The sequence below is a fragment of the Varanus komodoensis genome, unplaced genomic scaffold (assembly GCF_004798865.1).
Source record: "Varanus komodoensis strain SLA01 unplaced genomic scaffold, ASM479886v1 scaffold838, whole genome shotgun sequence".
Lineage (NCBI taxonomy): Eukaryota > Metazoa > Chordata > Lepidosauria > Squamata > Varanidae > Varanus > Varanus komodoensis.
The window spans coordinates 1-12,158 of record NW_025336529.1 but is presented as its reverse complement, the minus strand read 5'-3'; the positions used below and the strand labels follow the sequence as shown (position 1 = coordinate 12,158).

The following is a 12,158-nucleotide window of genomic DNA, read 5'->3' as shown; positions in this document are numbered from 1 at the left end:
TTTGCAGCATCAGTCTTGCCTCCTATTTGAAGAAGCAAGCTTAGCAATACCTCTCCTAATTCCCACATGCTGAGTAGAAGGCAATGCTTTGTGCTTCATCCAAATCCACTCATTCCCACATAGAGCACTGAGATTACAAATGCAGGCTCCCTCAGAGCAGTGGCTGTCATTATTTATCCCTGTATGAATTACCACTGTCCTTCACAGCCTAGTATTGTTGCTTTGTTCATTAGAAATCTGCAGGGATGTTGAGTAGTAACAAACTGCTCTTTAGACAATTAAAGGAGAGTATAGCAATTTCACATCAGGGACAGTGAAGTTGAAAACAGGTGTTGTTCTTCACATTTGATGCCGAGCACAATATTTGTATTAGTTTTACACATGAATTGGGAGGAAAGCATCAGAAATGAATGCAGAACTATGAGGCTGCACACAGCCTTCAGTATGAATCCCACTGGAGTTTTTGGTTTTGCTCTGGAGTCAGTGTACTCCAAGCAGAATTGGAATGGGACCACAGTTTAGAGGTAGGGAAGGTCATTCTTTCCCATGCAGCTATGCTCTTCGCAATATTCTCCTCACATCTTTCAATGGAATCTTTCCACTTGCACTAAATTCCTGGAAGCACATTAACAGATATGTATTGGGGGTGGGGGGAATGTAATTCTCTTCTTCTGCTGTGGTGTGGTCCCAGTGTAAGCTGGGAGCAGTACTCCTATTAAGGACAACCCAAATTCTGGAATTTATTTTTTAAACTTGTTACTGCATCCCAAAACATACCTCATGCCTGACCAGCCACTTTTCTTCTAACTCCTAATTGAGCTTTAAAACTATAAAGCTATGAAATCATTTGTGGATTATTCTAGGAGGGTAAGAATGACTCACTGGCTGCTGATAGGCTTTCATTTGACCATGGTATTCTTCTGGAGAGGTTAGTTGAGTTGGGGGCACCGCTTTGTGGTGGTTTCACTCCTGTCTGTGTCCAGGTGGCAGAGCTGGGGGACTGTCACTCTGTGCCTTGGCATTTGTTCCATGGAGTTCCACTGGGTTCCATTTTGTCTCCCATGCTCTTTAAGATTTACATGAAATTGCTGGTGACTACTTCCGCAGGTATGGGCTGAAGTGTCATCAATATGCTGATGACACACAGCTCTACCTCTTGTTTTCATCTAAAATTTATTAACAGCAGTAAAATTAATAACAGTAGGGAATTGGAAAACAAAAGGTGAATATCATATAGTGGACTGGTATAATGAGGCCTGGAATATAGTGATTGATGATAAGTTAATGTGATATTAATGGAAAAATGGTTTGTTTAGTGAAAATAAATTTGAAAATGTTTGGAGAACTTTTATGAGCTCGGCATATAGAAACCTTTCTGAAAGAAATGCCACAGGACTTCATTGTCCTGTCCTCTTTCTGGAAAAAATGAAATCTCATTTAGAATTAGAACCTCTCAAATTGCTCACCTCTCAAATATGCTGCAGGAGTCTAACCATGTATGCCCAGTGCTGAAGGACTTCAGATGCACTAGTTTTGTTTTGCTTTCAGAATCAATCAGCTTTGCTCAAAGACCATGTAAATACAGAATCAATTGACCTTCCTGTATGGAGCTCTTCTGGGAAATTCATTATTTGCATTTGAGGGACTCTTTTCAGTCAACATGCATAATATTCCAAACATGGTCGGGCCACACATTTGAGTGAAGCTTTGCCTAAACTGAGAATGATCTGGGAAACTTTAGGGAGCAGGACAAGAAATACTAAAGATAAATTGTTTCCGCTAATCTGTACTTTGATGGAAAACACTAAACAATGCAAAGCCACACAGATGGATAACAAACTGCAGGAAGATATGCAAACACCTAAATTTTTCAAGCTGTTCTCCTTATTAGATGCTCCTTCTTGTTCAACTCTGGTCTCAGCAACATGATGTAACACTTGGGGAAGAAGATGCAAATAAGCAATCCAGAACTGGAGGCTAAGATGGAAAAGATCTCCACAGTCACCAAGTACTTTCCTTTGGTGCTCAGGTAGGAAGGCACAAAGGATAACCACACACTGCAAAAGACCAACATGCTGAACGTGATGAACTTGGCCTCATTGAAACTGTCCGGGAGCTTCCGGGCAAGAAAAGCCACCACAAAGCTGACACTAGCCAGGAAGCCCACGTAGCCCAGGACACAGGAAAACATCGTTACTGATCCCTCGTTACACTCCAGAATGATTTCCTCAGCCACTGAATGCATGTCAATATCTGGAAAAGGAGAAGCAGTTGCCAGCCAGGTAATACAGATCCCAGCCTGAATGAGGCAGCAGGAAAGAAGGAGTGTGTTGGCCAGTCCCTTCCCCATCCACTTCCTCATCTTGCTTCCGGGTTTGGTGGCTCTGAAAGCCAAGATCACCATGACCGTCTTGGTCAGCATGCAGGAAACAGCCACGGAGAAGATGATGCCAAAAGCAGCTTGTCGGAGGAGGCATGTCACCCTGTGTGGCTGCCCGATGAAGAGCAGTGCACAGAGGAAGCAGAGCATCAGGGAGGTGAGGAGAAAGTAGGTGAGGTGCCGGTTGTTGGCCTTGACGATGGGTGTCTCATGATGCTTCAGAAATATTCCGAGCACCAGAGCTGTGATCAAGCAGAAGAGAAGAGCAAAACTGGTCAAAGTGATGCCGAGAGGTTCTTCATAAGAGAAGAAGTTTACAGACTTGGGAATACAGTAATTCTGGAGATTGCTTGGGTACTTTCCATCTTCACATGAATGACAGTAATGCATATCTGAAGAAAAATGAAGATGCACATGCTTTCATGAATTCTACACATCTCACCAACAGGTCACATCAACTCAGGTGCATTGTTTTCTAGTTGCAGTAGCACTCTAGTCACCAATTCAAAAGAAATTCTCCCCCATCTGCACGGACTGCATTCTAGAGCTGTTTCTAGCAGGAGGAGGACCGTTTCTAGCAGGAGAATGTATAACGTTCGGTCATACAGCCATTGCAGGTGAAGTGCCTTTCTTGGGAGAGGGTTTGGGAGTCTAAGTTCAACTCTGATTGGGCTGAATCCAAAGTGATTGCAGAGCTAGACTAGCGAAACACTCAGTGCTCTCAACGTGAATGGATGGAAATATTCACCTATTTGGATTTGTTTTTGAAGTATGAACATGACAAATACATGTTTAATAAACAGTGATAACAATGAATTGGCTGATTTGGACAAAGAAGGCATCACAGTCCACACCCTGCCTGATTCCCCACTGCAACTCACATGCTGGGTCACCAAGTTTCTGACAGGAAATTAAGACTGTCACAGCATTGATCTCTCTGTGGCCCATCCTGCCATCTACAATGAAGAAAGCCCTCCAGCTCCTGCGTAAGTGAGGTGCCTTTAAACTCCACCCCAGACTTCCTTATGAGGATCCCCTCTTTGGGCTTTGGGGACTCTCGGAGTCCTGCCCCTGCCAGAAAGGATCCAGCCTAATATCATTCATGGCTAGCCACCGCAATACTGAGAATGCCAAAGGAGGTAATACAGAGCACAAAAGTTAAAGAGGTTTGATTGCCTGTCAGAAGCTTCCATTTTGTTTTCAGCCATAAGCATGAGAAAACCTGATTGGTTTAGCAAATGATATGTGGGCAGAGAATGCTTTGTTCTTCACTTTGCAGCATGCATTACTGAACTGAATGGAAATTGTCCCTGGACATAATTCCCTGAAAGATGCTGGACTTCATAGAAGGTTACAGCATGAAAACAAGTTCCAGCTTTCCAAACAGAGAAATGGCATATTAGACCTCTGATTGCAGAGATGTACTGACTGTGTCCAGAGTTCCTTTGTATTCATTACTCAAGAATTATGTTGTTGTAGCATCAACCAAAGAACCTGTGCAGCACTAAAAGGCAAGTTCCAAAATGATCCACCCATCCTCAACTATGAGAATCCAATGCAGGTGGGTCATTTGAAACAACAGGGGAAAACAATCACACACATGTCACACACAACAACTTCCTCCCCCACTATTCAAACCTTCCACCTGGCCCCACCTGCCCACATTCAGTTACACTTCAATCCCTGAAGAAACCTCTTTTACATAAATGTTCTTGATCTTATCAAATATGCTTGGAATAGGTAGACACCTACCCTTCTCACCTGAAACCTTCCCTTTGGGACATGGGATGCAATCATAGCAGCAAAATGGCTCTCCTTCCTTGACCTTCTTCCTCGAACCAGGATTGCAGCTCTCAGTACACAGAGATAGCGGCTGTGCCTAAGTGATTGGGTGGGGTTGCAGGGAGGAGAAGAGGAATCATGAAAATTATTCACTGGAATTCTTCCAGTTTTGCAATCTTGTTGTAAGTTCCCACCTCTCCGGGAGATGCTTTTCCATAAATTTGCTCCCTGACACTGGTAAACTTGAAATTATCCGACAGTGTCATGGAAGGAAACTGCATGCATGCTTCCCTCCTGCATGCAAAGGGATTGGAAAAAGGGAGCACATGTCGGTTTTCACCATCCCATATGAATGACTTGAGCAAACCATTTCCATTTGGGGTTGGGAACACTACATTTCACCTTTACCTAAATTCTCCCCAAATCACATGTCAGTGCGCTCCTATCATTGACATGTTTTTAGCTACTTTGAACAAGTAAGCAATGTAGGATATGCATTTTTTTAAAAGTGTATTGTAACTTTTTATAAGAATATATCAATGTTCTAATTTGCATTAAAATAGGATTTTCCCAAATGCACTCATTAAGCCAGGTATTCGCAAACATTTCTCAAAGAAAACATGTTTTTGTTCTTTTAAAAGAGAAATGTTCACATCATATGCCAGATGTGAACTTGCTGTGTATCCTTCCTCCCTCCATTTCAAACATTCTCAGGGGGAGGTGAAATGAAGCCACCCAAACGTGATTTCCCTTTTCTTCTGAGGAATGGTGACTCTCTGGAAACACCCTGTGCTGCTTTGTACCTTATCTTTTTAGATGCTTATACATCGCCTTTGAGAGTGTTTCTACCTCTTCAAATGACAGGTGAGCTTGAAGACTTCCAATCAATTGCTCTGATTACAATGAGGTGGCCATACAAGGTAAACTGAAACATATTACAAAGTAGACCCTTTGGTTTTTCATCTTTCTTTCTTTTCCTCTAGTTTTTATTTCAGTTTTTTAGCGAAAGGAAAATTATTTCAGTTTAGCCACTTAGGATTTATTGTTTGCATATTTGGAAAGGACTTTGAAACAGACAGTTTCTTGATGATTAGCAGGATTTTATCTGAACTCCTATAAGACTTTAACAGCTATAAAAATGTCTGATATCTTGTCTTAAAAGACTAAGACGTATGGATGGTGAGACCTGACCATGACTGAAGCTTCAGAATGATAAGAAGGATGGTTGTGTTCTTTCACCATTTTCATTCTTTATGGTAGGATATTGTCCATGAAATATTCTCCAAATGATGCAAAAGAAAGGTGTCATGAAAATTTGTTTCTATTGATATTGGATTTCCAAGAAGGAGACATTTTGATAATTGGTGATATGAATGGCATCATAGCCTATAACAAGTACAATTAAAAAAAAAGTAAAGGGAGTAAACTCCCCAAAATATTTTTTAATTTTTAAAAATATTTTTCAAATTAAGAGCTAAAATTCCTGATTAACACATTTAAACAATATATTAATATCAAGGCTACCTCCACCAGGACCAACAACCCTAGATACTTAGTGTAAGGTCATTAATTCATTCAGATTGTCCCACTTCACTTCCAGTACTGCACTGAGTCTTGGAGTGGGTCACAACACTTTTCCTTTTATTAAAATATATTCAATAAAAGGTCTCCAAATATTTTCAAATTTGTTTTCACTTCCCAAACTTTTTTCCATTAATATCACAAGTTAAATTATCATTAATAGCTATATTTCAGACTTCTTTATACCAGTCAACTATATGATATTCACCTTTTTTCTATTTCCCTGCTATTATTAATCTTGCTGTTGTTAATACATTTATCCTCAATTCTTTAGTATATTGTCCCTTCTGTTATCGAAATAAAGGACAATAAAGCTCATCCTGGATCAACTTCAATATTTAAATTCAATATTTTACCAATTTCTTTAAAGATCCTTTCCCAAAACTCATTTATATATTTACGCTTCCACCACCTATGGAAATATGTACCCACTTCTTGGTTGCATCTCCAACACATGTTGGAATATGCATTATTCATGTAATTTCATTTAACTACAGTTAAATACCATTTCCAAAACAATTTATAAAACTTTTCTTTAATTCTTGTTCTGTAAATTTTAAAATCCTCTTATCCCACATATTATTTCATTCTTCAGCACTAATATTTCTTTTTAAATCTATTTCCCAGGATTTAAAAAGAGGATCATCACAATCATTCTCTTCTAGCAATATATTGTACATTTTACTTATCATTCCTCTCATCCACATACTGTCTTATTTTTCTTTCTGTCGAATTAATGCATAGAATTTAGTATATTCTCTGCATTTACCATTTTTCTTCAACCAATTCTTAGTCTAGTTTTCTAATTCAAGTATATTATACCAATTTATTTTACCCTATCCCAGTATTGCATGTATCATTTCTTTACTCTTCATTTTCTCTAGCCAATCTTTCAACCTAATAACATGGTTACTCTTCAGTACTTCCTTTAAGTTCCTCCTCTGATTTACTAGGAATCCTTCTAATTCCTTATAATGGTGAAAACAATGGGATAAGCACATCCTTATATTTTTTCAAATTTTAACCATATTCTTAAAAAAGTGTTTCCTATCTTTTTTTAATAAGATTCTTACTTTCTTGTTGAAGAAAAATATTTGATAAGGATCCCCATACATCTTGATATCCTAATTTACCCCATATTCTCTTATTGGTTGCAGTATATCTGGTATATGCCTCATTTGATTAGCTATATGATAAAATTTCACATTGAGAATGCCTAACCCCTTGTTCTCCCAGACATATAGCATCTTTTTTTTATTAATGCCCTTAATGGCCTCTTTTATTTATTCTTGTATTGGAAATCTTTGTGAAAAAGAGAAGTCAAACTTCAAAAACTGAAGACTTAAAAGGAGATGGAGAAGAATATAAAATTAAAATGTTATGCTGCTAATATAGTCTTGGCCATTCTAAATCCACATCAATCTACCCCTACACAATACAGCAAATTGTGAAATTTGGACTTCCTTCAGGATATAAGATTAATAAGAAGAAAATGTGTATTATATTAATGTTTACAAAGAAACAAGAAGTGGAAAGTTTAAAAAAGATTTCAGGATGTGAAATAAGTAAAAATTCAGTCAAGTGTTTGGGGTTGTAACAGGGCAAAAAGATACATGATTTCCTGACAATTACCAAACAACATGGATGAAGATTCAGAAAGATCTGTAAGAATGGAACAAATTAATATATCATAACTGGGAACAATTTTCAGTGTAAAAATCAATGTACTACCCAAATTGCAATTTCTGTTTCCGATGATGCCAATTTCTGTACTGGAAAAGTGTAGAACCAGACCTGATTGAACCAGCCATTCCATGTTATGGCATCTGGACTGATGGTGAATGCTTGGCCTGGAGCAGCCTCGGCATTCATCCTCCCAACTTTCACCTTTCGAAAAGATTGGTTTGAGGACACAATCCAATTGATCACATCAAACCCAGTGACTAACTCTCCATTCTTGTTAAAAGAAATCTTGTCCCCAGCACTGTTGTTAAATGAAACAAGCTTCAGAAAATGATGGAGCTGGAATGAAAAGGAAGGAGATTAGAAAAAGAGTAAATGGAATCATGCAGACAGGGTGAAATACTTGCACTAAATTGATGCCATTTTGCTTATTCTTTCGTCTCATTCCCCTTATATTATAAAACCAAGTTTAAGCTAGGCACTTTCTGTTCAAAGGTTAGATTAAATTGCATTGGAGGTTTGAGTGGATTTTCAAGTCATTCTAGTAGTGCATTTAATGTGAGGGATAATATTTCTAATGTTCTTGCACACACACACACATTCTCAAAGACCTTGCTGTTTGTTGTAAAAAGAGACTTGATCCTCTAGATCAAATATGGAGCGTATGAGCGTCCCTATTTTGTATGTATTTTTTTAATCTACAAAGCTGTGGTTCTCTCCCAAATGAGGCTACGCAGCCCATTACCTGCCACTGTAGGTGAGTTTGAAAATTCATCCCACCTCTGGTCACCATTCCTCTGTACTTCAGACGAGAAGAAGACAAGGCATGCAAGCTGTGGGCCACCGCATAGACAGCATTGTAGACATTGTAGCTGTGGCTGGTCAAATGCATTTCAAAAAATGGTGCAGGAAGATGCTCCATTTGCTCTTCCCCAGTGCAGATATTTTTGTCTAAGTTACCCAGAAATCGATCTGGAAATACACAGCTGAAAGCATTTTGCCAGAACAACCTGATAAAACCATCTGCTTTTGGACTGGAAGGGTTTTTTCCATTAAGGAAATGTTCAAATCCTGGGACATCATTGGATTGAATTCTGAAAGACAGTGCACCATGGAAAATGTCTGCGTTCCAATTCCTTTGAAAGACAAATGATGTGAGCTCCACATGAGCTGTTGAAATCATTACCTTACCAATTGGTGCAACCGTTACCTTACCAATTGGTACATTTGTCAAATCTCCTTGTTCTGATAGATACGGTAACCATCTAAAAAATGCCATGGAATAAGATTCTCCATCAGCCACCAATACGTTTGCTGTACTGTGCACAATCTTATCATGAATTTTTGCCCCCTTCTCAAGAACGTTTAATTGATCTGGGCCAAAAGTAGATTCAGGGATTTTTTCAATGAAATCAAAACAGACACCACTCTCGGTAAACAGTGGGAACACCATTTGAAGGAATCTCTCCCCATTGTCATTGTCTGTAATGAGTGTCCCAATCCATGTCCACCCAAAATGCAGCAGCAAAGAGAGGATCCCTGCATATTGAAGAGACTCCCTTGGGGTCATGTTGTAGAAGGGAAGCCCTGGGGTTTTATTGTTCATCACTGGTGCAGAGCCGTATATCAGCTAAGAAGATAATATGGGGAGAGTGAGAAGTTCTTTAGACAACTTTGATGTTTTCAAAGAGAAAATATTTAGAGAAATTCCTCAGACAGCTTTGATATTTTCAAAACTTTTGCATATATTACCTCAGCAATTTCTCAACAATACTGAGATCCCTGAACTATAATACTGGGATCCCATGTCATGGCACATGTGGGCACCTCCATGTGGTCCTGAAAACGGGTCTACAATGTGGCACCTTGGGACACCATATTATTTTTTGTACTATATGTGTGTTTCAATGTTTCTTCTGAGACTTGTATGACAAGCACACAACTTCTTAGCAATAATCCTAGGCCTCAATGGAATGAACCAAATATGCAAACAAGTATACTTTGGAGGTCCTCAGTCATTGCCAGATGGATGACTGATCCCCCCTTCCCTTTCCATTCCTTCTATCCGTCTTTTACCCAAAAAGAAGGCACAGAGAAGCCATTTCATCCATGAACCAATGATGGAAACAAATATACTTTGGATATCCTCAAGCATTGCCTGGTGGATTACCGCTATTATTTTTTAGGCAGTGCGATATTCAGGACTAACTGCTTCCTCTTCGTTGGCTCCCTTCTTCAAATATTCCACCTTCCCCTAAAATGTTTCAGAATCAAAGCTGGTGGTGAAGGCAGAGCACTGTGCAAAAGAGAGAAAGAAATGCAGTGCTCTGTCTTTCCCAGCTCTGCCTAGGGAAGTTTGGAGGAAGGAGGAAGGAAAATGAGGAGTGTCCATAGCATTTCAAAATGGATTGGGATGCTCATGTGAATGTGGTCTGAGCTTCTGCCCAGACCCTCCTGTCTGAGATCCATGTCTGCAAAAAGGAACATAGCCCCAGCGGAAATTCCCCCTTCCCCATATAGTTTGTTTCACCTTCAATGTTCTTGCTCATCCAAAGGAGCCATAGAATATGATTACTCCAATGTACAACTCTCCATCTCCAAAGCACAAATGTTCCCATGTAAGAACGATGTGAATGTGAAGAAAATGTTACAATCCCATTTCCCATATTCATGGAATGACAAAGTCCCCACCTGTGGAATCTTGAAGATATCCAAGAGTGTTGCAACGTGAAGGGAGATTAGGGCATCCAGTCCCCCGATGACTGCTGCCAAGTGTTGCTGGATGCCGCATTGGTAGTTAGGGACTAATCTCCCTGCTGCGCCCATCAGTCGCAAGGTGTCCTGATATGTCCACTTGGCCGTGTAATGGCTGTCATAGACATGGAAGCCCAAGGTGAGGTTGGGCAGGATGTGAGGGTTGTCATTGATCTCCTGCACTGCAAATGCCAAGGCCAGGATATGCTGGTAATTCTTGGGCAGCACACTAAAAGCAAGAAAGTCACCTCCTGCATGAGAACATTCCAAACATAGTATCTTGTAAGACACTCACACTGCCTTTTGCATCATCATCATCACCTCCTCAACTTCATGACCTACTTTGGCCAACACAAAAGTAACACAGTAATTGGTGTGAATAGATTTATGTCAATTCAGATAGAAATCACCAGAATCCATTGAAGCTTCCTTCCAAGTGAAATGTGTCAATACATAATGTCAGGATCCCATCACCCCTATGGCAGTGGTTCATCACCTTGCCAAGGAAGATGCTTCTGAGTATCCCATGCAACGTGTGAGGCACAGTGCTAGAGGAATGCCCTGCATTTTAATTAGATGGACATGTTGAGCTATGGGCATGTTTGGAATTGGAATACACATCTGATCTTATTATAGCCACAGGTAGGAGGAGCATCTTTTTGCTATATGAAAACAGTTAAAATGATTTTGGTGGGGCCAAGCAAGGACTACAGAGTACACTACACTGAATGGAATCCCTTTCCATTGAAAAGGGACATGCACTTGTTTCCAATGCAAAGAGTGAACATTTGTCTTGGGATGGATCCTGTACCTGCCTTCCCTAGAAAGAAGGAATGGAATTTGCAGGACAGAAAGGGCTTCACACATGGGACAATGTCTTCATCAGAGTTTGGGGATCCCCCTCTGTTTATCCTGCCACAAACCAGATCGATCTGTAGGGTGCCTGAAGGGGCTGCTGAGTAAAGGAAGGGAAAGAGAAGTCTACTTCCCCAGAACAGTAGATCCAATCCTTTGCATACTGGCATTATACAGTTTCCATAACAGTAGGTGGAAAAAAGCGAGAGATGTGAATGAGCAGGTGCATTAAGAGAGTCATAAGGGGAAGAGAAATCCTGGAGAAACTGGTATAATACAGAACGTATTAGAGGAATTCATGGAATATGCAAGGTCACGACAGAGATTTCAAGGAGAAGTAAAGTAATTGTGATCTTTACCAAATGCATCATTCCGTCCATGCAAATGACAAATTTTCAACATTCCTTTCATAATATGAACTTCATCTACTGCCCAAGTCATTGTTCCCAGACTGCATCTTCTACAAGTTCAGGTTGCAATCTGAGAAACAAACTAACTACTAGAAACAAATCAAATTATTAACTCCTTACACAAGTTCATCCAGTGATTCCAGTGGTGGTTCTCCGGTGAAGGTTAACGGATCAGGAACGAAGGAGGACAGAGAAGCAATGGCACCAATCATGAGATCACCCAGGTGTGGGTACTCATGAAGCGGATACTGTGGCTCATGGTGTTTGCACTTTTCAGCTGCAGTCTTGCTGGCAATTTGGAGAAGCAAGCTTAGCAGCACCACTCCTAATTCTCCCATGCTGAGCAGAAGGCAATGCTTTGATCTTCTTCCAAATCTACTTATTCCTACTTAAAGCACTGAGATTACAATGGTAGGCTCCCTCAGAGTGCAGTGTCTTCCATTATTTTATCCCTATGAATAAGGATCATTGTATATATTGGCACCATCCTTTGAAGCCTAGTAGAGTTGCTTTGTTCTTTAGAAATCTGCAGGGATGTTGAGTATTAACAGTAGTTGCTTTTAGACAATTAAGGAGAATATAGTAATTTTACCGCAGGTACAAAGAAGTTGAAAACAGGTGTTGTTTTTCACACATGATGAACAGCACTATCTTTGTATCAATTTTATGCATGAATTGGGAAGAAGTTATTGGAAGGGAACACAGAACGATGA

General features: G+C 39.9%; 1 protein-coding gene across 1 annotated transcript; it reads right to left on the bottom strand.

Moving 5' to 3' along the window:
- Window positions 1-1,870: 1,870 nt before the first annotated feature.
- On the bottom strand, window positions 1,871-7,750 carry LOC123036896 (vomeronasal type-2 receptor 26-like; the record flags this gene model as incomplete). Its single annotated transcript, XM_044456411.1, has 3 exons — window positions 1,871-2,772; window positions 4,133-4,259; window positions 7,538-7,750. Coding segments are annotated over 3 exons (1,242 nt in total), but the record flags the coding sequence as incomplete, so codon positions are not given.
- Window positions 7,751-12,158: the final 4,408 nt, after the last annotated feature.